Source organism: Geotrypetes seraphini, chromosome 9 (assembly GCF_902459505.1).
Source record: "Geotrypetes seraphini chromosome 9, aGeoSer1.1, whole genome shotgun sequence".
In the NCBI taxonomy this organism is placed as follows: domain Eukaryota; kingdom Metazoa; phylum Chordata; class Amphibia; order Gymnophiona; family Dermophiidae; genus Geotrypetes; species Geotrypetes seraphini.
The window spans coordinates 29921018-29948372 of record NC_047092.1 but is presented as its reverse complement, the minus strand read 5'-3'; the positions used below and the strand labels follow the sequence as shown (position 1 = coordinate 29948372).

At 43.9% G+C, this 27355-nt stretch overlaps 1 protein-coding gene across 10 annotated transcripts in view; it reads right to left on the bottom strand.

The window, feature by feature from the left end:
- CADPS2 (calcium dependent secretion activator 2) overlaps nucleotides 1-27355 on the bottom strand; it is a 575994-nt gene that overhangs the window by 205650 nt on the left and 342989 nt on the right. For all 10 annotated transcript variants that reach the window (XM_033958190.1, XM_033958192.1, XM_033958189.1 and 7 more), the window contains one exon: nucleotides 2624-2725. In XM_033958190.1, the coding sequence (XP_033814081.1) occupies nucleotides 2624-2725 (102 nt within the window). The remainder of the gene's footprint in view (nucleotides 1-2623; nucleotides 2726-27355) is intronic.

Genomic DNA, 27355 nt, shown 5'->3' with positions numbered 1-27355 from the left:
ATGGCAGGGATGAGGGTATTTGGCCAGGGCAGTGCGGTGCCCTGGTAGTCGCTTGTCTGGTGCGTGCGAGTTAGGTCCCCTTATGCCTCGTGTCTCACTTACGAGTAAGAAAGGGGTGGGATGGCTGCACATGGCAGGGGGTTTATCCATGGTTTCGTTTTGCAGTGTCTTCCGGCCGGTCATTCGTGATTGCTATGTTGGTCAGCCTGTGGGACAGTGCCTCGTGTGGCTGTCAGGTGTTGGATGGATGGGGTGGAGCTGTTCTGGTGGTTGGGTGGTCCCAGAGATGCTGACTTGGTTTGTCTCGGCATGGGCTTAGCGGAGTGGCTCGAGGGGTTCCTTAGTTTGTGTGCGGGGGGGCGAGGGGGTCAGCATGTTTCGGGCATATCTTTGAGTGCTATGGCTGGTCTGGCGGTGGGGTGCGTTATGGCCATTGTTTGGGGGCCCCCTAGTCCGCCTTGGCAGGGGGTGGGTCCCAGCATGTTCGCTCGTGGGGGCCCGCGGGCGTGTGATGCGGTTTGTGCCTTGTCCGCTAGGGTCCTCTGGTGTGGGCTGGGCCTGGGTTTCGGACAGCTCAGTTTGGACTGGTCCTGGAGTGGGTGCTTTGGAGGCTCCTTCTTGGTAGCAAGCTCTTGTGGTAGGGCGGCGGGGTGTTTTCCTCTCGTGGATGGTAGGCAGGTATGCCTGCGGGGTGTTGTGTGTTCAGGTGAGGGTTTTCCGGTAGGCGTTTGGATAGGTGGGCATTTGGGGGGATTGGGTGGTGAGAGGACTATTTGTGAAGCGGCATTGGGCGGTTCCTTCTGAGGGATTTCTGGGGTGCAGGCACGTCAGAGTGCAAGTTGGTTGTGCAGTAAGGTGGTGGTTGATACTTGGGGCACCAGGGGCTGGCCTCGTACTGGAGGGCAGGATGTACTTCTGGCCATCCTGGTGCCCAATCTGGTAGGTAAGCGCTTCTTCCGGGTCCTGGGAAGCGGGGAGTCCAAGGGGACGTGCCTGGGATTCGGTGGAGACACCGGTGGGCGGTAATTTCACAGTGGGCGGCTTGAGTTTGGTCACTTTGGTAGGGGGGTGCTTGCCTGCGGTTGGTGGCATGTTTGGCAGCTCCCTTTCGGTTGGGGAGACTGCCTAGAGTGTTGATTAGTTGCTGTGATGGGATGGGGATACTTCCGTTCCTCGAGCGCATGTGGCTGCAGCTTTGTTTTGGGGTGGGGGGGGGGGTCTGATTGGTTACAGGCCTGTGGCGGTGATCCCGAGCTACAAGGTTTGGCTCATCAGAAAACATAAGAACATAAGAATTTGCCGCTGCTGGGTCATACCAGTGGTCCATTGTGCCCAGCAGTCCGCTCCCACGGCGGCCCCCAGGTCAAAGACCAGAGCCCTAACTGAGCAGTTATGGGGTAGTGTGATCAGCTGAGTGGTGACATCTTGAGTCATGTGACCTGGAATGGAGGTACATGCCTATCCCACAGGCTCATCCAGGGATGCGCCGTTCGGGGGAAGTGAGCTCAGGGGAGCTAATATGCTTTTAGGCACGTGGCACGGAAGAGGGGCATCGAGATCCATGCCACCCCTTAGGCTCTTGATGTAATGGCGGGGTCAGGTGGAATATAATTTTGGTTTGTCAAATTGCAATGTTTTGCAGCTCGGGAGGTAAAGCAATTGTTAATAAACAAAGCTGCGGCCTGGTTATTACCATCAATAAAGTGTCTGTGGTTTATTTATCGGTTCCATTATTGTTGAAGGCATACGAGATTTGATAAGCAGGAATGAACAAGAAGGTAAGGGGGTGATGGGGAGGCGGGGTGTCTGGGGGGAGGGGCAACAACTTGGCCATTCCAGATCCATACGTTAATGTATTTACTGCATTTCCTTAGGTTTAAAGTGAGTTTACCACTGATTTTAGTGTGGGATATTTTTTTGTAACTGTTCCCAATGCATTTCTATTTTTGTTTGACTGAATTATAATTCTACCAGAAAGCAAGTTACAATTACAGGACAATGGGAATTATAACCGATAACAGCTATCTTCTATAGCAATCTATTAATGCATTATGTCCTATGTCCTAAGCCAAAGCATTAATATTTAAGCAGAAATCAAGGGAAAATTCCTGACTTCTAATCTAGTAAGGGACTCATTCAAATATTGACAAAAGATATCCCAGCAACTCCTTACAAAATGAACAAATTACCGTAGCTATAATCAGTATTCATTCCATTTTATTTAGTTCATGTTTAAATAAAATCCAGTCTTAGCTGTGATACTTCCTCAATTCTCTTTAATGCACAGCCAGAAAAAATATAGCACACTGGAGTGATTATTTGCTGATCAAATTTTTTTTTTTTTTTAAATTTATTGCCTTCACTGAGCTGTCCATCCAGCAGCTGGAAACACATACATAAGCATACACACTATGGTACACCTCTCATCAATTAAAATCACAGAAGAAAAAATCAATGTATGTACAAACAGATTTCCCTTTTATATTGATCTACAGTGCAAGGCGTTAAGAATTGCAAATTCCCGCAAGCAATTGGTGGCCAATCTGTGGACATCCCAGGTAGCTCCACAGGCTCCCAGTTTTTCTTTGGCAATCTGTAGATGTTGAATAAATATTACATGTACCTGAAGTGGCTTATCTGGTTTTCTAGAAGGGTAGAAACTCTGCCTTTTATCTCTTCAAATCTTTCTTTCTCTTCAACTGTTAAAGTTCCAATTCCATCAGGCCTGTAACATTTGTGGAGTATCAATTAAAATGCATACAGCGTACAAATTAGTAAGAACAATCAGCCTAATTTATAGAAACAGTGAAAGCTTACTGATTTAGAAACTTCAGTGAATAAGTCTGGATGTCCAACTTTTTAATTATTTCTATAGGATGCTCTAAGCCAGGGTTCCTTACAGCAGTAACAGAAATTATAGTGCTACAGTGAATGTTTAGAAGTGAGAAAGCAAGGACAGGGTTTGGGGGTCTGGTAGTTTCCTAATTTGTGTTTCCAGTTCAATCTTTAGAAACTTCTTATAATATCCCGGATTATAAATTATTTTTAAAAAAACCAAGTTATAAAGAGTTTGCAAGTAAGATTGCTCATTCTTCACCTTTCTAGAGACGTTCAAAAAGGGTTACACCAACAGACAGACTGTGGTGACTTTCTGATTAAGTGTCAACCACTAGTGTCTACAGATTTGAGTAGCTCTGTTGCCAGGTGCTGATGATATGCTGTGATCTAAGTTTGGAAAAAAAGTCTTATTATATCAGATGATGGATCTACAGAAAATTGTAGCAACATTCATCACACACATTAAAGTCAATCACATAAATACAGAGGCCAAATGGCAAAGAACCATTTGGGGGATTTTCTTGTCCCTCTCATGGAGATCTTGGCATGATGTCTGCACCAAGTGAGCAACTGCTATTGCAATTACCTGGGACATAATGATTGCTGGGCTCTGTGAGCACTCTTGAGGGCTATAAGAGCCTCTTCAAAGAGAACTGAAATGCTAAAATCTATATAAAATTTTACACCTTTTCTTGCTTGTTTGTGTTAAGGATATACACATTTTTGCTTATGACACAAAAAAGGGATGTGCTTTTAGCTGTTAAATTATGTATCCTTTGCATCAAAGTCGGTCCTCGAGGGCCGCAATCCAGTCAGGTTTTCAGAATTTCCTCAGTGAACATGTATGAGATATATTTGCATTCGCTGCTTTCAATGCATATTCATTGGAGAAATCCTGAAAACCCAACTGGATTGCGGCCCTTGAGGACCAACTCTGAATGAATGAATACAAAAAATACAACAACATAGCAGCATAATAAATGACGGCAGATAAAGATCTGAATGGTCCATCCAGTCTGCCCAACAGTTGCACTCATCATAAATTCATGCTTTAAATTGAATCGTCTTTTTTTCTTTGATATTATAGAGTGTTAGACTGCAGAAGTTGACCTGGAACTACTGACGAGGCTCACTCCAGCCTATCCAAACCATCACATCATTTGCGGGACACAGACCATAAACATCTGCCGAGCACCTTCCTCATATTCTGAAGTTTCAAGTTTATTCTATTTGATATACTGTCTATGTACCTAGGCCAGGGGTGGACAACTCCAGTCCTCGAGGGCTGGAATTCAGTCGGGTTTTCAGGATTTCCCCAGTGAATATGCATTGAAAGCAGTGCATGCAAATAGATCTCATGCATATTCATTGGGGAAATCCTGACCCAGGCAGTTTACATAAAATGGAAACATTTGTACAAATGCTTCAAACGTAATGACATAAGAAAAATAAAAAATAAAAAGGGAGATAAATAAAAAGGACATACTAAAGGATAAAGATGGATACATATGGAAGAACGGTAAAAAAAAAAAAAAAAGAGGCGGAGGACAAACCAAAAGGGTAGGAAAGGAACAAGAAGGGGCAGAGGGTTCAGCAAGAGGCCTGCTGACAGAGTTAATCATGGGCTGGAAACAAGCCCAGCCTAAGCCAAACTGCTATATAAGGGGCACAGACCATGAAAGTCTGCCTAGTACTGGCCCATGTTCTTCAATTAAAGCCATTTGGCCAATATCACTCACAAACGTATTGAATAGAATCATCCCCAGCACCAATCCTTGAGGCACTCCACTACTCAAATGTCCTTCCTCCAAGCAAATTCCATTAACTACCACCCTCTGGCGCCTATCAGTCAACCGGTTTCATCAGCCCTATAAGGAACAGTGTCAAAAGCTTTGCTGAAATCTAAGTAAATTACACACACTCAATCCAATTCTCTGGTCACCCAGTCAAAGAATTCAATCAGATTCGTTTGGCACAATTTACCTTAGTAAAACCATGCTACCTCGGATCTTACAAGACTCTAGGAAATCTATCTCCTTTCCTTCATCAATGCTTCCATTATATTTCCAATAACCAAAGTGAGGCTTACCAGCCTATAATGTCCCACTTCATCTCTGAGCCCACTTTTGTGAAGCAGGACCACATCCACTCTTCTCTGATCCCATGGAACCTCTCCCATCACCAAGGATTTATTGAACAAATCTTTAAGAGTCCCCACCAGAACCTCTCTGAGCTCCAATATCCTGGCATGGATCCCATCTGGTACCATGGCTTTGTCCACCTTCAGTTTTTCAAGTTGTTCATAAGCACTTTTTTCCACCAATGGCATCCATGTGGTATCCGCTCCATTCTCATTTATAACTTGGCCAACAAATGGCGGCCCTTCTCCAGACTTTTCTACCATGAGCACAGAACAAAAGTATTTGTTTAGTAAAACTACTTTTTCCTCATCGCTTTCCATGTAACAATTCTCAAGATCTTTTAGTCTCATAATTCCATTTCTAGTCTTCCTCCTTTCTCCAATAAACCTGAAAAAAGTCGTCTCCTCGTTTTACATCTCTAGCTATTTTTTATTCCACCTGCACTCTCACCAATCCTATTTTTCTCTTCACTTCTTTGAGTTTTATCCAGTATTTTTTTCTGTACTTTTCTTAAGTTCCTTCGTATGTCTTGAATGCCGCCTCTTTCTTTCTTCTTTCTTTTGCCTTTATTTTTTCAGCCACATGTTTAGAAAACTACAATGGCTTCCTTTTCCTCTTGCTTTTCTTAACTTTCCTTACAGTTGCCATTTTTATAGCTCCTTTCAGCTTGGACCACAGCTTTTCAACTTCCCTTATATCCTCTCAACCCACCAGTTCTTTCTTCAGAAATACTCTCATTTTATAGTATGCTTGAAATCCAGGACTTTTTAAGTTTTGTGTGCCCACTGTCCATCTTTAGCTCTTACATTAAATTTGTGGCAGCCAATCGGCTCTCCATGGGGCAGGAGCTCGGGAAGGCCGCTTCTGCTCCGGCTCACCACTGGACCACTGGGGATTATAAAAAGTATGTGGAGGAGGTGGGAGAGAGGTAAAGGAAGGCACAATCAGCAGGGACAAGAGGCGGGAGGGATGCCTCCTGTCCTGGCCCACTAGGTCTTATGGCAGGCCCAGCAGATACCTGCAAGACATCATGGGGGGGGGGGGTAGAGCTTGACAGGGCAGGAAGGGAGGGGGAACTAGGTGCAGAGCCTGGCATGGTAGGAAGAGAGGGGGTGACTGTGTGCAGAGAGCCTGGAAGGGCAGAGGAGAGAGTAGGGCTGGGTGCAGAGCAGGGTACTTGAATATTAATCCCCCTGGTCTGTATTCAAGTCAACATTTTTTCCTCCTTTGGGGGGGAAAAAGGTTACCTCAGTTTATATTTGGGTCAGCTTATATTTGAGTATGTTTGGTAGTTTTCCCTGCAGGGAAAGTGAGGGGCAGAGTTGGGCTGCTGAAAATAAGCATGGAAATTCTATTTTGAAGTCCCTCATACCCATTGGCAGTGGAATGGGGTGGGCCTCATTGATACGTGTCCCTAAACAACATCAGCAACTAGAAAGCCTGGGGACAGGGCCATAGATTGGTTTATTGGGCCCCTTCACCCAGAAAGATGATCCACTGCCCTGCTCTTGCCTGCTTTCTCCTTATTTTCCCTGAATAGCTTTGTACCTGCAAAGTGTGCAGGGAAAAACATTTCTCTAGTAGACAGGAAGTTTCTTTTTCAATAAACACTTGTAGGTCTGCTGAAAACTGCCATCTGATTAAGAGGTTCAAAAATTAGTGAAATAATGTTATGAGCACATTGAGGACGTCTTGCTTCCTTTGTATAGGCAAACTTTTGACATTCTCTAGAAGTAAATTTATCTTAAAAAAACCAAAAATAATAATACAATCAATACTGCTGTCCTAACTTTAAAACTCAAAATAGCATTAAAAAAAAACCACAATAGTAAAACCTTTGAAAAACTGGTTTTAGAACATTAAACCCAAATCAAAAGTGAATTTTCTCCATGAAATAACATTGACCAAGCACCAAAGTAGGTCATGACATGTTAACAGGCAAAACTAATGTGGTTTAACTCTTATCTGCGGAGGTTAAGCCTACTGGGTGCATGTTGCCTCTGGTCATGACACAATCTCCCATGAAATCAAAAGAAAACAATTTTGTTTTCTCCTTAAACTGAATCATTTATTTGTAACCTGCCAGGTCAAAAAGGAGATGATAGGTGAACTTTATAAATTACTATAAAGGCAGCCAGGCAATCAGTTACCATTAACTGTAGAACTATATATCCCAACAGTGTTTTACCAGTTTGAGGTGAAGGAAGAAGAAACTTACTTTTTCCTCCTTTAAAGAAAGCTGTAACACTTTACTCAAGTGTGCTGACAGATGTAAGATGGCCCTAGCTGAGTAAATTTCACCATGCTGGTGGGTTGTCAGAATATATAGTGGTCCATAGTGGTAGAGCAAATAGCTGTCATATTAAACCTCTCTGGGGCATGTCAACTACATGACAGGAAAAAGCCAGGGCTTTAGCAATGACAAGTGAGAAAGGTGAACCAGAATAATGGCACATCTGTCAACCTGGTCTAAGGCTACAGTCACTTGCCTTCAGAAACCCTGTCACTTGACTAACTGGGTCCATCAATTCAGAAACAATGATGACATATCATATACACAGATTCCAAAATTTTAGACACTTGTAGATGTGTGTAATGGTATCCCCTCAGGTACCTATGTGCTAGGATTTTGCTACACATATCCCTGGGAAGAAATAAACAGAAGCACAGATTATTGACCTGATTTAGTAAGGTTTTTCTCCCATTCTGCATCTATGGGGAAAACAAGTTTAGTGAAATCAGGCTCATGAGAGGTTCTAGATCAGTGGTTCCCAACCCTGTCCCGGAGGACCCCCAGGCCAGTTGGGTTTTCAGGATAGCCCTAATGAATATGCATGGAGCAGATTTCCATGCCTGGCACCTCCATTATATGCAGAGCTCTCTCATGCATATTCATTAGGGCAATCCTGAAAACCCTACAGGACAGGGTTGGGAACCTGCTGCCCAGGCCTTCAACTGGGAAGGAGGAAAGGACACTATTTTCACCTAAACATTTTAGATGTTACATCCTATAGGAAAGGAAGTTATCTCTTGCCAAGCAAAAAATGTTCATCATTACCACAAAATCCTACATCATCATATCTGCAGTACCTGAAAGTTTTCAGAACACCATTCCTGATGGGCTTACATAGAAGTATGAATGTTGTATATAAAGAAAAAAAGCAAAGGTGTTTCAACAAACTTGGAATGAGTGAAAAACATGTAAACTGTGCATGTATATTCTCTTTCAAGGGAATTAAATCAGTTGGGAAACTTTGTCAGTCCTATGCTTTCAAGTTGGTAGAGATTTGGAACGGACTTCCTGGTTCTATTAGAATAGACCAATTGAAATTGTTTCAGAAAACCTTAAAAACCCTGCTATTCTCACAATACCTAAATAGTTTACCTGCAAACTCTACTAATCGCTAACACTGCAAGATCTACTTTTACGTTAGACTAAATGAATTTCTACTATCCTTACTTCTCCTTATTTTATGTATATTCTGGCCTCCTGACTACTTGTAAACCGAGTTGAGGTCTGGTGAGAGATGACCCGGTATATCAACTGAAGACTAGATTAGATTAGATTATATTTTGACAAATCTCTTTCAAACAAATATATGAAACCAAATCCCATCTTCTCTTGTTTCTTTCCTTTCTAGGGTGCAACATACCGTATTTTCGCGGATATAACGCGCACCCGTGTAAAACGCGCACACGGGTATAGCGCGCAGAAATCATGATGATATGTACAAAAACTTTTGTATACCGCGCTCACGGGTATACCGCGCATGATGCCCGACGCTCCTTTCGCCCGCCCTGACTTTCCGTGCGCTGTCCCGACTCTCCGTTCACCCCCCCTGACTTTCCGTGCACTGTCCCCCCCTTGAAGTCCTGTCCCCCCTTGAAGGTCTGTCCCCATCCTGAAAGCCTGATGCCCCCCCCCGACGTCCGATACATCCCCCCCCCCGGCAGGACCACTCGCACCCCCACCCCGAAGGACCGCCGACTCCCCAACAATATCGGGCCAGGAGGGAGCCCAAACCCTCCTGGCCACGGCGACCCCCTAACCCCACCCCGCACTACATTACGGGCAGGAGGGATCCCAGGCCCTCCTGCCCTCGACGCAAACCCCCTCCCCCCAACGACCGCCCCCCCCCAAGAACCTCCGCCCGTCCCCCAGCCGACCCGCGACCCCCCTGGCCGACCCCCACCCGCCTTCCCCGTACCTTTGTGTAGTTGGGCCAGAAGGGAGCCCAAACCCTCCTGGCCACGGCGACCCCCTAACCCCACCCCGCACTACATTACGGGCAGGAGGGATCCCAGGCCCTCCTGCCCTCGACGCAAACCCCCCCCCCCCACCGCCCGCCCCCCCCCAAGAACCTCCGCCCGTCCCCCAGCCGACCCGCGGCCCCCCTGGCCGACCCCCACCCGCCTTCCCCGTACCTTTGTGTAGTTGGGCCAGAAGGGAGCCCAAACCCTCCTGGCCACGGCGACCCCCTAACCCCCCCCCGCACTACATTACGGGCAGGAGGGATCCCAGGCCCTCCTGCCCTCGACGCAAACCCCCCTCCCCCCCAACGACCGCCCCCCCCAAGAACCTCCGACCGCCCCCCCAGCAGACCCGCGACCCCCACACCCCCCTTCCCCGTACCTTTGGTAGTTGGCCGGACAGACGGGAGCCAAACCCGCCTGTCCGGCAGGCAGCCAACGAAGGAATGAGGCCGGATTGGCCCATCCGTCCTAAAGCTCCGCCTACTGGTGGGGCCTAAGGCGCGTGGGCCAATCAGAATAGGCCCTGGAGCCTTAGGTCCCACCTGGGGGCGCGGCCTGAGGCACATGGTCGGGTTGGGCCCTTGTGCCTCAGGCCGCGCCCCCAGGTGGGACCTAAGGCTCCAGGGCCTATTCTGATTGGCCCACGCGCCTTAGGCCCCACCAGTAGGCGGAGCTTTAGGACGGATGGGCCAATCCGGCCTCATTCCTTCGTTGGCTGCCTGCTGGACAGGCGGGTTTGGCTCCCGTCTGTCCGGCCAACTACCAAAGGTACGGGGGAGGGGGGTGGGGGGGTCGTGGGGGTCGGCCAGGGGGGTCGCGGGTCGGCTGGGGGGGCGGTCGTTGGGGGGGGAGGGGGGTTTGCGTCGAGGGCAGGAGGGCCTGGGATCCCTCCTGCCCGTAATGTAGTGCGGGGTGGGGTTAGGGGGTCGCCGTGGCCAGGAGGGTTTGGGCTCCCTTCTGGCCCGATATTGTCGGGAAGTCGGCGGTCCTTCGGGGTGGGGGTGCGAGTGGTCCTGCCGGGGGGGGATGTATCGGACGTCGGGGAGTCGGCCGGGCAAGAGGGCTTGGGCTCCCTCTTGCTCCGATCGTGGATGCGGGTGCGGGTGGGAGCGCGTGCGAGCGGTCGTTCGGGGTGGGGGTGCGAGTGGTCCTGCCGGGGGGGGGGATGTATCGGACATCGGGGAGTCGGCCGGGCAAGAGGGCTTGGGCTCCCTCTTGCTCTGATCGTGGATGCGGGTGCGGGTGGGAGCGCGTGCGAGCGGTCGTTCGGGGTGGGGGTGCGAGCGGTCCTGCTGGGGGGGTGAATCGGGCGTCGGGCGGGGTGGGAACTATGTTTAAAAACTTTTGTATACCGCGCTCAGGCATATAGCGCGCGAGGGGTATGCGCGGTAGGTAAAAACGCGTATAACGCGCGCGTTATATCCGCGAAAATACGGTATTGGTGAATACATAATTTGAAATTAATTTTCTTGACATCGACTCACTCTTTTCTGCTTATGAAGTGACCTAAATTACAGCCCACAAAGGTAGTGCTTTTTGAAATCAGATTCCTATTTTGGGAGGTGGAAGGGGGCACTTGGAATAAAGCAAATATGCAAAGAAAGGTTATACAATGAACCTCTGCAACTCATTAATTGCTACAAATAATACAAAGTTAATGACAGTTCATATTTCATTTCAAATTACATTTTGTTTAAACAAGTCACCCTCACCATTTCATTCACACAGAACAGAAATCATTTCAATGCAGTATATTCTTGAAATTCATGAAATGGGAGACCAGATCACTCATTTCAAATTAAAACTTTAAATGCATTTTTAGTGAGTATGAAATTAGATTTGCTTAAGTTAAACTGTTAAGTGTACAGGGCCATAATTAATCATGCATTTTTATAATTTTATCTTTTGCTATTTATTTAGGCCAGTTAGTATAACCTTTCATTTGCGTCAGGTTAATTGAGCTGTTTTTGCATGTCTTGATTACTTCTCAGCTTTCATTATGATTACTCAGTTTGGATAAATTATTTGGAACATCTCCCAACATAAATCAGCAGATAAATGAGTAAAAAGGAAAATTAAGTGGGAGAAAGTGGGGGTCTATTAGTGGTCTTGCTACTGCTACCTCCTTTTAGTTGTGAAGGCTGATACTTCCTCCTACCGCAGGCAGTTGGGTGCTGACAACTTCTGAGCTTCATGTGGAATCCACGAAAAGGATATTCTATGCAAATTTAGCACTATGCAGTTGCAGAGAATTCCCCCAGGAATAAACAGAGGAGGAGGAGAAAAATGCTAGGTTAAAAAAAAAAAAAAAAAGCTGAAACAATTGGGAAAGAGAACATAAACGAAAAGTTGGACGATTTCAGAATAATTTCTCACAAAATGTAACTTGCCTTGACCTAGCAACAAAAAAAGGTGAGAGCTAAATCAAAACAGGCCAAGGCAACGCATAAACACCAAAGACGTGTTCAACGTATATTAAAAATACAATTATATGTGTATATATCCTTACATTTCCTTATGTATATTCAAGCTTGTCATACCTAATACTGTTTGTCTAACTTTTTCCTGTTATTGTTTCTTCTGTAAAACCAATAAAAATATTGAACATAAAAATACAATTATATATAACAAAGGATTCCCATTCCATGCTACTCATTTGGACTGCACTGAAACAATGGGTTTGCACAAATTTAAGATTAATCAAGTGTGCAAAGCACTGCAAAATTTTCTATTGGGCCATCCAGGAAAATTTGTCATGGAAGGACCCTTTTTACAACATTTTAGGGTACCGTGTTGTCCCTCCATTGGCAACAGTCTTTGGGGACTACGCTGAACAGGGGACTATCCCTACTTCGTCTAGAACATAAGAAATGCCTCTGCTGGGTCAGACCCGAGGTCCATCGTGCCCAGCAGTCCGCTCACGTGGTGGCCCAACAGGTCCAGGACCTGTGCAGTAATCCTCTATCTATACCCCTCTATCCCCTTTTCCAGCAGGAAATTGTCCCATCCTTTCTTGAATCCCAGTACCGTACTCTGCCCTATAACATCCTCTGGAAGCGCTTTCCAGGTGTCCACCACACGTTGGGTAAAGAAGAACTTCCTAGTATTCGTTTTGAATCTGTCCCCTTTTCTGAATGCCCTCTTGTTCTTTTATTATTCTAAAGTTTGAAGAATCTGTCCCTCTCTACTCTCTCTATGCCCTTCATGATCTTATAAGTCTCTATCATATCCCCTCTAAGTCTCCTCTTCTCCAGGGAAAAGAGACCCAGCTTCTCCAATCTTTCAGCGTATGACAGGTTTTCTATACCTTTTATCAGACGTGTCGCTCTCCTCTGAACCCTCTCGACTAACGCCATATCCTTCTTAAGGTACGGTGACCAATATTGGATGCAGTACTCCAAATGCGGGCGCACCATTGCCCGATACAACGGCAGGATAACTTCTTTCGTTCTAATGAAGTTTTAATAACAGTCATATTTGAGCCTAGGAAAGATCCTGTTTTGGTGGACCTCTATACACCCATCTTTTTGATAGATGTGGATAAAACTATTTATGCTACGGTTATCACTAATAAATTTGAGTAGAGAGAGCAACAAGTTAACCTATGAACATAAGAGTTGCCATACTGGGACAGACCGAAGGTCCATTGAGCCCAGCATCCTGTTTCCAACAGTGGCCAAACCAGGTCCCAAGTACCCAGCTAGATTCTAAGTGGTAAAACAGATTTTATGCTGCTTATCCTAGGAATAAGCAGTGGATTTCCCCAAGCCATCTCAATAATGGATTTGTTTTAGGTAGAAACGTGATTGTTAATGTTCGAAGTGTGATAGCAGCTATTCAAGAGATTCTGCGCTTGAAATGCTAAGGAGGGCTGATTAACTTTGATATTGACTAATCTTTTGATTCACTCTCCTGGAAGTATTTGTGGCGAGTATATTGATTTTGTCTTTTTATCTCCTTCTTCTATTTATTTATTTTTTTTTGGCCTCTCTTTTTTACCCTCCTTCTCTACTTCAACTTTTTACCTATCAAACTTTCCATCTCTTTCTCTCATCTCTTACCCAGCCCATTTTCTAAAGCTCTCCCATTTCCCTTCTTATTTTCCTTATGACTTTCACCCATTCCTTATTACATTTCTACCCTCTGTAATCAACACCCTGTATTCATTATCTGCTTACCAATGCACTATTGGCTTTCCCATATAGTTCCATCATGTCCAGTATTGTCCTTCTTTCTCAAGTTGCCCCCCCAACCCTGCCTCATCCTTCCCATTTCATCCAGTGGTGTAGCCAAGGACAGGTTCAAGCCCACCCACCAGTGGCAAATCTCTGAAGACTCCTTGTACCTCTCTCCCTCTTCTCCTCTCTAGCCAGCATCTTTCAACTCCATCCCCTGACCTCATCTTATGGCCCAGCATCTCCACACACAAGGGATTGGGACTTGTATACCACCTTATTGTAGTTATACAACCACATTCAAAGTGGTTTACATACAGATAACTAACATTTTTCCCTGTCTGTCCTTGTGGGCTCTCAGTCTATCTACTGTACCTGGGACAGTGGAGGATTAAGTGACTTGCCCAGGGTCACAGGGAGCAGCGTGGGGTTTGAACTCACAATCTCAGGGTGCTGAGGCTGTAGCTCTAACTACTATGCCACACCTCTCCTCCTTGCAGCCCAGGATCTCTACATTCTCTTTTTATTTATTTAGATTTTTATCCCGTCCTCCCAGAAACTCAGAACAGCTTACAATAAGACATTCACAATGTCTTACAGCCCAACATCTTCACATGCTCTCTCATTCCCCTTGTAACCCAGGATTGCCACACTTTCTCCTCCCTCCAAGTGGCCAAGAACCTTATTCCCCCCCCCTCCCTTGCTGGCCAACTCTAGCATCTCCTGTCTCTTCTCTGATTAGACAGGAGCTGCCAATCCTTCTTACTCTTCTTCTCTATGGGCCAACATCTTCTCCTACCCTGTTCCTGCCACCATGTTGAGAAAGGAAAAAGCAAGATGGAACGTTGGAGTCCAAGTGTATGGTGCAGTTTCAATGTCATCACCAACAGGAAGTTATGTCACAGATGGTGGCTATATGTCTCCTCCAGACTTTTAGCAAGCTATAGAAGACTCTTTTAATGTTTTTCCTCCTTAGTAAACACAGATACAAGAGACTAATTTACTATATCTTTCAACTATTCACTGTGGGAAAGAATGCACTGATTTTACAATTTGATCTAAGCAGGGCACTCGATTTGGTTGATCATGACATCTCGCTTGAATGCTTAGACACCATAGGAATTTCTGGTCAAGTTCTGAATTGGTTCAAGAGTTTCCTAAAAAACCGCACATATCAAGTTTTTAGTAAGGAAGTATATTCCAAAAAGTGGACTAACCCTGTGGCCACTCTCTCCTCTCGTTAACCTTTATATGGCCTCTCTGGGGTAAAAAAACCTATCTAAGATAAACTTACAAACACATATTTACACTTACGACATCACAATCGTTGTTCCTTTTATCACGTTCTCATAAGAAACAAAGGTTTATATAACATTTATATTCAATCTCATTGAACAATGGGCTAAAGATTTCAAACTTAAATTGAATTCAGAAAAAGCAAATATATTCCTTGCAAGTCCATCTAACAAAATCTCGGAATTTTCTCTTTTGATAAATGGAACAAACTACTATCAGTCCCACAATAAAAATTCTAGGCATTACATTAGACCAGTCTTTAACTTTCGAAACCCATACTGACATCTTGATTAAAAAATGTTACTATATTTTTAGGAAATTACATACATTAAAACCTTATTTTGATTTTTCATCCTTTAGATTGTTGGTTCAATCTTTGGACTACTGTAACATCATTTATTTAGGATCATTCAAAAAAAACTATCAGGAGATTGAAAATCATTCAAAATGCTGCAGTATGTTTGATATTTGGGTTGAAAAAAATCAGATCACGTTACCCCATACTACAGGAAATTACACTGGCTGCCAGTGGAGGCCAGAATTATTTTCAAACTTAAATATTTGTGCTATAAAACATTGGCAGAACTTGCTCCCATTTATCTTGTCGACCACTTTGTATTCTCTACAAACCTTCGACCCATGCGGAGAATTTCTCTATTCTCTTTTCCTACACTAAAAGGATGTATTGTAAAAAGATTCCTGGACAAAACTTTAGCTTATCAGGCTAGTGTCTGGAGCAAAATCTTAAGTGCCCTATTTATGAATTAATTATCTTATCAAATGTTTAGGAAATCTTATTTGTATGACAAATTTGTTTGAGAAACCTCTATTTGTGAATTCTTTCCCTTACTAAGGGGTCCTTTGACTAAGGCGTGCTAACCAATTTAGCATGTGCTAAAGATTAGCACGGGCTACATGCTAACGTGCCATTATATTCTATGGGCGTGCTAAATTGGTTACTGCGCCTTAGTAAAAGGACCCCTAAATGTTTAAGGAAACCTGTGAAATCTCTTTCGTATGACAAATTTGGCTAAAGAAACCCAACCATCTTTATTATATTTATAATAAAGATGGCTAATGATACAATGCATTCCTTTTAATAATAATAATTTATTTACAACCCGCTATACAAAGAAAATCTGCCAGACGCAGATGAAATACAAATGGAATTATGTAACTTGCATGGTTGGGTTTCTTTAGCCAAATTTGTCATACGAAAGAGATTTCACAGGTTTCCTTAAACATTTAGGGGTCCTTTTACTAGGGTGCAGTAACCTTTACACTTACTTTTATATATAGAATCACTTACTTTTCACTCAATACCAATCCTTTTTTTCACTCTTGTACTTGGCTGGCTTGGTTATCTCTATCTATTATACTCCCTAGCATCTGAGTACTTCCTCAATCTCCTGTACCTTCAACAGTTTTAACACCCTCCTTTTTGCTACTCTTTCTTCTATTATTTCTATTGTAAGTCACATTTTCTCTTATTTTCCTTCAGTATGCTCATCACTGTGCCTTTTAACCCTGACAAGGAGACAAATGTCTTTAAAACTGGTTTTATAAAAAAAATATATCACCTTAAATCCCATTTGTGCTACTGCTCTCCAGGGTATGAAATATCACAATACTATTTTGCATGCCCACTAAGAAATTTTATCTGCACACATATTCATAAATGCTGCTTACATCTATGATAGGATCCCAGAAGGGATTGTCGACATCAGTTAATCCACTAGTATCCCAGATGTTCATGTGAGAACCGCCGCATCCTACATGTTAAAACATCTGTCAGCATTATTTTTAACTACAGACTGATCTCTGCTGAAATTGGGGGGGGGGAGGGGGGGAGTGAGCTGGTACAGCCATCCCCTTTCTCCTATTTCTATTTTCAGCACCTTCACTCCTACATTTCGTTTTTCTGCAAGACTGTTCTGTCTCTGGACTTCTGGGCTTCTTTCTTTTGTCTTCTCTTACTTCCATACCAGTTTTAACTTTTTGTTACAGGCACTGAAGCCACAATATGCATATTAATTGCAGATACCCCAAAAGCCTGACTCAATGGGGGTCCTCCAGGATAGGTTTAGGAACCACTGATCTAGCTTCTAAGGGCTAGATTCACTAAGTCCACCGATCAACTTTCGACCACTTAGCGACCCCTTTACGACCCAATTTCCCTCCGACCCGATTCATTAACCCCTGTCCTGATCATCCTCCGATCCACGCATGCAAATGAGGGGGAATGGTATTCAAATGTAGGCAGGAAGCGATTCATTAAAATAAAAAAGCAACACCAACTGGGCTGGCCGATCCAAAAATAAGCGACTGCTGAGGACCAGTCACTGAGGACATTTCCGACTGCCCTGCCTTCTGCCGCCCTGATTCTCTGCTCTCAGCCCCTATCTCCTGCTTGCCCCGATCTCCTGCTCTTACCCCGAATCTCTCCTGCTGCCCCGACTGGCCGCCCTGTTCTCGCCCTGAATCTCTCCTGCCGCCCCGACTCTCCTGCCCTTCCCCGTAGTGCACGCCCATGGTTTTAACCCGCAGGCTTAAAGCAGGTTAAAGCCACGGACTCGCAAAAGAAGTTAAAAACAGTTTAAAAAAATATAATTCTCTGCCGGGCTCGTAGGGCCAGCGCATGCGCAGACCTTCTACGCATGGTCTGCGCTTGCGCTGGGATCGCTATAGAGCGATCTGGGCAGGCGGTTGGGGGCGTGATTCCGATCACCCTCATTTGCATGAGGGCAATTCATGAATCTGCCCTCCGAACACGGATCGGATCCATGCCCTTAGTGAATCTAGCCCAAAGTTTATCCAATGCCCTTCTCACTTTACCTACTCTCTTACCTGTGCCTATTGGCAGGAAAGCTCAGCTCACTCAGGCTTTGGGGTTTTGTTATCAATCCAACAAAATCTGTTATATGTGGAAATGAACAAAGTCTAACTCACAGATTTTATACAGGTGTGAATCTGTGGGTGTGTGTGTATATATATATATATATATATATATATATATATATATATATATATATATATATATATATAAGGGTGGCTTGAAATATTTGATAAAAATGCAAGTTAAACAATGTACTCTCCATCACAGGCTATACACCCTTTTTTATGAAGTCACGTTGGCATTTTTTTTTATCACCAGCCACGGCAATAAAAGTTCCGACACTCATAGGAATTTCATGAACATCGGAGCTTTTACCGCTGCGATGTGGCTTCTTAAAAGGGGGGGGGGAGGGGGTCAGTCTAGGGAGTTTCCAGTTTTTTCATATCGTAGGAAAAATAGCTTAAGAATAAACTGGAAAATCACTGAACTAAATGTATAGCCCTCAAAGGAGATTATGTTGTTTAACTTACTTTTTTTTACCGAACTTTTCAAACCATCCTTGTGTGTGTGTGTATGTATGCTGCAGAAACGGGCAGGGGAAATGGAACCAAGATGCTCTTAGGGGGTAGCTTAATGCTTAGCGCAGCAGGTTAAAAGTCAGGGAAAGTAGTGTTCGAATCTCATCGACACTCCTGGTGACCTTAGGCAAGTCGCTTCACTCTTTACCGCTCCAGGTACTACTTAGTCTGTAAGCTCCCTTGAGCAAGGAAATAATTACAGGGCACAACAATGTAACTTGCCTTGAGCTCAGATTTGAAAAGACAGGTAATTAACGGCTACAAGATACTAATGTGTGTGAGGATGGGATATAGATTCTCCCCGTTAGAAACATCCCAGCAGTGACCTTTCTGAGGAGTTCTGGGAGGAGAGGAGAAGAGGACATGACTTTGGGTAAGTGAACATTATTTTGCTCCATGCTTTAATCATTTTGAGATAAAAGACAAATTGTAGGTTCCTTTATAAAGATAGTTTAAATTGTAAAAGAGCAAACCTTACTTATTAGATAGCTTCAACAGTATAAAAGCCTTTTCTCCATAGTTTTAAACTTGAACTTTCTGGTAGAGCGAGAAACTTTACTGTCATAGGCTACAGCGTTTAACAGCCTCTAGAACAGGGGTGTCGAAGTCCCTCCTCGAGGGCCGCAATCCAGTCGGGTTTTCAGGATTTCCCCAATGAATATGCATGAGATTTATTTGCATGCGCTGCTTTCATTGTAAGCTAATAAGATCTCACTGGTGAAATCCTGAAAACCCGACTGGATTGCGGCCCTCGAGGAGGGACTTCGACACCCCTGCACTAGAAGGTACAACAGGACCTAGCTCAGCCTTCTTGCCAGCCCAGCCTCCCCCATTCCCGCCCACCCCTAGCACATGTGTTCATTTATAGTCTGAATTTATTCTCAATTATTCTAATCAGGCTAACAGGACAAGTATTTATTACAGACTCTTATTACATTTCATTACTTGCTAAGAATCAAAAACTAAATAAAGCACACAATATAATCCTAAGGCTCTTTATACTAGTCTAATGGTACCTTAACAAGGTTTAATTAAATAGCTCAGTAATATAGAGAAACAGAAACATGATGGCAGATAAAGGCCACAGCATTCACTATCTCCTCCTCTCCCTAAGAGATTCCACATACCTGTCCCATGCTTTCTTAAATTCAGGCACAGTCTGTCTCCACCATCTATACCAAAAGACTGTTCCACACATCTACTACCCTTTCTGTAAAAAAATATTTCTTTAGCTTACACCTAAACCCTATCAGCTCTTAACTTCATCCTATGCCCTCTCATTCTGAAATTTCCTTTCAACTAAAAAAGACTTGCCTCATATGTATTTATACACAAGAAAAAAGCCCCAAAACTGCCACCAAACCTAAACAAAGAGGCAGAGATAGTCAAAAGGTTCAGAGAGTGATCGCTTAAGGCAAAATACCTGAAAGAACACAACGCAAAATAGTGCGTGAAAAACTTAAATAATGTGACGGTTGTAAAGGTGCCCTCAGTGTGAAGGAACAGCGAAGGGAGACAATACTCCAACGCTTCACAGATTCAGGTAGAGGTAATATACCTCCACCCGCACACCATCACTGGGCACCTAGTATGTGCAATAATCAATAGTGAAATAATCACAAATCAAAAAGTGAATAACAGGTAAAGCCACTGAGCGACCACTCACTGAACCCCCCCCAGCCAACTCCCCCCCCCAAAAATCAAAAAAGCATCGGACTTAGCTGTGTGATGTAACAAAGTCATCCAAAGGGCAAAAACGCCACAGAATACCAGGTCCAACCAGCCTGGTTTCGGGAACACAATCCCTTCTTCAGGAACCCATGATTACAAAGTCACTGTGGGAGTCTGAGCCAGCTTTACAACCGTCACATTATTTAAGTCAGTGATTCCCAACCCTGTCCTGGAGGAACACCAGGCCAATCGGGTTTTCAGGCTAGCCCTAATGAATATGCATGAGAGAGATTTGCATATGATGGAAGTGATAGGCATGCAAATTTGCTTCATGCATATTCATTAGGGCTAGCCTGAAAACCCAATTGGCCTGGTGTTCCTCCAGGACAGGGTTGGGAACCACTGATTTAAGTTTATCATGCACTATTTTGCATTGTGTTCTTTCAGGTATTTTGCCTTAAGCGATCACTCTCTGAACCTTTTGACTATCTCTGCCTCTTTGTGGGTCATATGTATTTATCAAAAAGTATACAAGCTGAATATCCAAAAAAATCAAAAAAAATAACCAACAAATATTCAGAATAAAGCTGCTAATAGTGGAAGGAAACAGGCTGAAAGGCAAGTAACTAACATGGAGAAAAAGACCTCAGTGTTTCAAGGAAACAACCAAGAAACTATATGTTCAGTTATAAACTGCCATACAAAACACATCCCAGGTCAAAAAACTTCATGGAAAAGATTCATAAAGATACAGTTTAAAATACACAAGTTAAAATGCAAAAAAACAGCAAAAAACTGTAAAAACTTGCACTTATCTTCCATTCATCTCCCACAAGCAGTGGAAATAAATATCTGTTGCTCCAATACTCCAATATTCATTCTTTGAAAAGTGTGTCTGGTTCTGTATTGGAGCAACGGATATTTATTTCCACTGCTTGTGGGAGATGAATGGAAGATAAGTGCAAGTTTTTACAGTTTTTTGCTGTTTTTTTGCAGTTTAACTTGTGAATTTTAAACTGTATCTTTATGAATCTATTCTATGGAGTTTTTTGACCTGGGATGTGTTTTGTATGGCAGTTTATAACTGAACATATAGTTTCTTGGTTGTTTCCTTGAAACACTGAGGTCTTTTTCTCCATGTTAGTTACTTGCCTTTCAGCCTGTTTCCTTCCACTATTAGCAGCTTTATTCTGAATATTTGTTGGTTATTTTTTTGATTTTTCATATGTATTTATGCCATATATATCTATATAATAAAACCGTAGGCGGCGCATGCGCAGTCTAATCCGCGTGCTTCCGTGATCCGTATGTCCGTGGCCGGCAAGAGTGCACATGCAAACTTACAACAGCTCGCACTCACGGTCTGGCTGGCTCTTTAAAGTTTTTTTCGGTGCCGGCTCATCTGCTCTGCCTTCCTCTTCCTGCCAGTCTCAGCCGGACTCAATCCTCCCCCCCTGGCAGCCCTGAACCTGTTCCTCCGTTCCCCGCCCGACGGGCCGGTGAGTGCTGCGCCAGGGGCAATGCAGGTGGAGACTATCGGCGGCGGAGCCGGAGGGAAGGGGGGGTGGGAGGCACGCGAAGCTGCAAGTCGCCGACTCCACCCCCCCCCCCCTCTCGAACCGCACAAGGACTGCCGTTGACGAAATTTGCCCCACCGTTCCTTCCCTTCCTCCATCAGGTACAGTTCAGCTACGCCTATGTTAAAAGCAGCTGCTTTGAAATTGGCACGGCGGTTTCCCCAGATAGGGTAAGCCGAAAAACTCAATCCCGCCTCATGGTCCTGCCGCCGCTCACGAATTCCCCCCCCCCCCAATCCTCCTGCAACAGCCGCTACCGCTCCTGTTCAAAGCGGCCTGCTGAGGTTCGCGGCCGCTGTAACGAACCTCGCAGGCCGCTCTCCACATGGTAGCACGTTCCCTCTGACGCAATCGCGTCAGAGGGAACATGCTACCGAGTTGGAGAGCGGCCTGCGAGGTTCGTTACAGCGGCCGCGAACCTCAGCAGGCCGCTTTGAACAGGAGCGGTTGCGGGAGGGGGGGGAGTTTTAATAGGAGGAGTCGCCGAAAAAAACCTTCAGCCGCAGCAGGCCAGCACACGGGAAGGGAAGGGGGAGGGGCCGAACGGAGCAGGGCAGCTCAAGGTAAGAATGGAATGGGGGGTGGGGGGAAATGTTTCTACTACTCAGCAGGGACCTGGAGGGGAAGGGAAAACCGCTGCTGCTTCTGCAAAGGAAAGTGGTGGTTGGGGAGAGAAGGGAATGGGGAGTGGGTGGGGGAAAATGCTGCTACTACTTCTCAGAGATCTGGAGGGGAAGGGAAATATCACAGCTGCTTCTGCAAAATAAAGTGGGGGGGAGAGAAGGGAATGGGGGTGGGGGAAAATGCTGCTACTGCTTCAGCAAGGACCTGGAGGGAAAGAGAAATACCGCTGCTGCTTCTGCAAAGGAAAGTGGGGGGGGGAGAGAAGGGAATGGGGGGTGGGTGGGGGGAAATGCTGCTACTACTTCACAGGGATCTGGAGGGGAAGGGAAAAAGCACTGCTGCTTCTGCAAAGGAAAGGGGGGGGGGGAGACACAGAAAGAAATACAGACAGACAAAGGAGGCTAGGGAGAGAGACAGACAGAAATAAAGACAGACAGGGGACCAGAGAGACACAGAAATAAAGACAGACAGGCAAAGGGTGCCAGGGAGAGAGAGAAAAAAAATTGCAGGAGGGAGAAAGACAGAAAGAAAGGAAGAAAGAAACAGGAGCAGGGAGAGAGACATAAAGAAAGAAAGACAGACAGCCATATATTCTAGCACCCGTTAATGTAACGGGCTTAAACACTAGTATATATACGTCTGTCTCCCCTCTCCTGCCTTTCCTTGTGATCATCACATACTATTATTATACCCAAATCCCACTCCTCTTTCATACACAAAAGTTCCTCACCCCCCCTAAACTGTACCGTTCCCTTAAGGTTTTGCAGCCCGAATGAATGATCTTGCATTGCTTAGCATTAAATCCTAGCTACCAAAATTTCAGAATATTCCTCAGGCTTCACTAGGTCCTTCATCATGTTTTCCACAATACTCTATTGCAGATTTTGGTATCATCTGCAAAGAGGCAAATCATACCAGTCAGACTTTCATTAATACTGCTTAAAAGAATGTTAAAATACAAAACAAAAAACATTCCCATGAACCATACCTTGAGGCACACCACTTGTAACATTCCTTTCCTCAAAGTGATCGCCATTGACCATTACCATCTGTCACTTTCCACTCAACCAGTTCCTGACCCAGTCCATCACTTTGGGGCCCATACTGAGGACACTCAGTTTATTTATTAGACGCTCATGTAGAACATTGTCAAAGGCTTTGCTAAAATCTAAATATTCTACATCTAGTGCTCTCCCTCTATCCAATTCTTTGGTCACCAGGTCAAAGAAATTTATCAGAATTGTCCAACAATTGATTTTTCACCCTTTCAAAAAGTACAAAACCCAGGGGACACTTCTGATTCAGGTAGATCTCTTACATCTTCTTCCTTAAAGACTGAAGCAAAGAATTCATTCATAGTAACATAGTAGATGACAGCAGATAAAGACCCGAATGGTCCATCCCGTCTGCCCAACCTGATTCAATTTCAATTTTTTAATTTTTTTTCTTAGCTATTTCTGGGCAAGAATCCAAAGCTCTACTGCTTGGGTTCCAACTGCCGAAATCTCTGTTAAAACCTACTTCAGCCCATCTACACCCTCCCAGCCATTGAAGCCCTCCCCAGCCCATCCCCCACCAAATGGCCATACACAGACACAGACCGTGCAAGTCTGCCCAGTACTGGCCTTAGTTCAATATTAAATATTATTTTCTGATTCTAGATCCTCTGTGTTCATCCCACGCTTCTTTGAACTCAGTCACAGTTTTACTCTCCACCACCTCTCTCGGAAGCGCATTCCAGGCATCCACCACCCTCTCCGTAAAGTAGAACTTCCTAACATTGCCCCTGAATCTACCACCCCTCAACCTCAAATTATGTCCTCTGGTTTTACAATTTTCCTTTCTCTGGAAAAGATTTTGTTCTACGTTAATACCCTTCAAGCATTTGAACTTCTGAATCATATCTCCCCTGTCCCTCCTTTCCTCTAGGGCAGTGATTCCCAACCCTGTCCTGGAGGAACACCAGGCCAATCGGGTTTTCAGGCTAGCCCTAATGAATATGCATGAGAGAGATTTGCATATGATGGAAGTGATAGGCATGCAAATTTGCTTCATGCATATTCATTAGGGCTAGCCTGAAAACCCAATTGGCCTGGTGTTTCTCCAGGACAGGGTTGGGAACCACTGCTCTAGGGTATACATATTCAGGGCTTCCAGTCTCTCCTCATACGTCTTCTGGCGCAAGCCTCCTATCATTTTCGTCGCCCTCCTCTGGACCGCTTCAAGTCTTCTTATGTCCTTTGCCATATAGGTCTCCAAAACTGAACACAGTACTCCAAGTGGGGCCTTACCAAAGACTTGTGCAGGGGCATCAACACCTTCTTCCTTCTACTGGCTATGCCTCTATTTATACAGCCCAGCATCCTTCTGGCAGCAGCTACTGCCTTGTCACACTGTTTTTTCGCTTTCAGTCTCTTTTCTATGACCTTATCCTCCCTAAGTGACCCATTTTGCTCCTTGATCATCCGACAGTTCTACGGATTCCCTCACAGGTTTTCTGCTTCTGATGTACCTAAAAAAATTGTTACCATGAGTTTTTGCATCTGACCCGCGACTCTGTTGGAAGAAGCAAAGGGTAAAAGGTGATGGGGAGAGATCTTGGATGTAGGTGGAGACCGAGAGAGAGAGAGAAATGAGGATTTGGAGGAAAAAGGGGAGAGGATATGCTGGATGGAGGAGGCAAGGCAGTAGATACTGGTTAGAAGAGTGAAAATAAAGGGGGAATGAGAGAGAAAGAAAAGATGCTGGAAGGGAGAGGGAAGAGTTAGCAAAAAAAAAAAAACAAACAAACCCCAAAACCTGGAAAAATATAAGCAGGTAGAGAAAACTGAAAGGAAAAGGTTAAAGTCAGAGATGAATGTAAGAGAGAAAGTAAAGACAGGAATGAGAGAAGAGGCAGATAGGCTGCAGACCCTGGAAAGAAAATTAAGATAGAAGAAAGCAGAAACTGAGAAAAATATGAATAAAATGGCCATACAACAAAGGTAGAAAAAAATAATTTTATTTTTAATTTCATGAACAAAAAAAATGCAGTTTTATCATAAATTTGCACTGCTTTCTTTTTAGATTGCAAAGTGTAGAGTGCTGTTTCTCTTTCTCTGGTATTGAACTGCATATGGCACTGGCTATAGAATTTCCCCATTAGTTACAGGCACTTACACTAGCTGTAGAGTTGGAATAAGTATGTCTATTTTCCAGAAATTGCATTTCACATTCATATTTCTTATTAGGATTCCATCTTATTTATTTGTTTATTTTGTGGTTTGTCTTGATAATACATTTAAAGTAATCTGGCTACGATTAATGTATTGGATCCCCTCTTCCCAAGCTTGAATTTCATTTAGGTGGTTAACCTGTTTTATCCTTGGGAAATAAAATCCTGGTTTTAGTACTAAATACTGTCAAAGCAATCATCAGATATGTGCAATTTAGTTTCTCTAGACAAAAAAAAAAAAAAAAGAACTAAAAAACAATAACCCAGATCTTTAATTATAAAAAGAGAATTAGGCTTACTTCAAATCTATAATTATACAGTCGCATTTGTATGGGATTACACAGTGAGTCATCATTTTTAAGGCAAGATTTGGCACACCAATTAATTAATATGGAAATGGTTTTTATTAATCCAGGATTTTCAACCAATCAAAAGAGAAAGGTTCAATTGCTTGGAGCTGAAACACTGGAATCCTGGATTAATTTAACGTATCCTGCATTAATTAACCAGAGGGCTTTTATTTGTGGGCTTCATTACTGCCGATTCAAAGCATGCAAAATTGTTTTCAATTTTTTTCTTATGCTGAATCCTGAGCACCGCCTACATTATTCAGAAATAATACCATTAAGTTCTTTTAGCAAAAAAAAAAAAGAACATCTATAAAGCAACTTGATTATGTATGGCTGGTAGAAAAGCTATTGTCTGTTTTAAGCAGTTTTCCTGGCTGCCTTCTCCCAACAAAACCTAACAGAAGGTGTTATACTGTTGTGGAGTGATGCACTGTTATGGCAACTTTGCTTACATTAATTTCTGTATTCTTGGCGTATGATAGGGTGTCGCCGTTGCTTATTTCAAGTATTTCTTCTATGGTGGTACAAAAATAAGGTTCAGTGCCAAGCCAACATGAGTCCAGAGGGTAAAAACACCTAGCACATAGTAGAGGGATCTTCCTGGCTTTCCAAAAAAATATAATCAGTGCAAAATATTCTAGAATGATACAGAGTAATAGCCAACAAACTAGTTTCATGATGTCTTTGCAGTTACTAAATGAAGAGAATGGACAAACTCCTTTTAATACTGGGCATTCACAAATTATTTATTTTAAAATTAAAAAAAAAAAAGAAAATTCTTTGCTGGTTACCACCTCAAAAAAGTTCAAACTGATTAAGATCTTTCAGTAGCAGTAAGAATACCAGCATGGTTTAAAAAAATGCAATTTTTGCACACATGGTTGCTTAAGAGAACAGGCTATAACATGAATCTAGACTAGTCAGTGTTATAAAGATTATTAATGCATATTTAATCTTATTACAGGTCTTCTCAGTTCCTATAAAAATAATTTGGCAGAAGAGCAAAAGGCAAAGCGGGTAGACTGCACCGGGTATCAGTTACAACCCTAAAGATAAAGGGAGAGTAACCCACACAGAGTTACAGATAGAACCCTGGTTATATTTCTGGGCAATACTGGTCTTTATCTAAAGGTGGCCAAACAGGTTGAAAAGGTGACGGCGAAAGCTAGAAGGTTGCTTAGGGAGAGGTATGACCAGTAGGAAAAAGGAGGTGTTGATGCCTCTGTATAAGACTCTGGTGAGACCTTATTTAGAATATTGTGTACAATTCTGGAGGCCATACCTTCAAAAAGATATAAAAAGAATGGAGTTGGTCCAGAGGAAGGCTACTAAACTGGTGTGTGGTCTTTGTGATAAGGCGTATAGGGAAAGACTTAAAGCATACTCAATCTGTATGCTTTGGAGGAAAGGCGGAAGAGAGGCAATATAGAGACGTTTAAATATCTACGTAATATAAATGTCCATGAGTCAAGTCTCTTTCATTTAAAAGGAAACTCTGCAATTAGAGGGCATAAGATGAGTTTAAGAGATGATAGGCTCCGGAGTAATCTAAGGAATTACTTTTTTACAGAAAGGGTGGTAGATGCATGGAACAGTCTACCGGAATAAAAAGCCCGAGAGCTTGTCTCGACGGGCGGCTCTAATGCGGAGCTGGGAGACCCGCGGGGCCGCCCTTCGGATAAGCGTTAGGGGGGGGTGGTTAGGTAGTCAGGGAATTCAAAAATCTAAGGGAGGAGGTCTTTCCCGCCGTGGGAATGACCTCCGTTAGGGCAGAGTCGGGGCCGCAGGGTAGTGTTTCCGG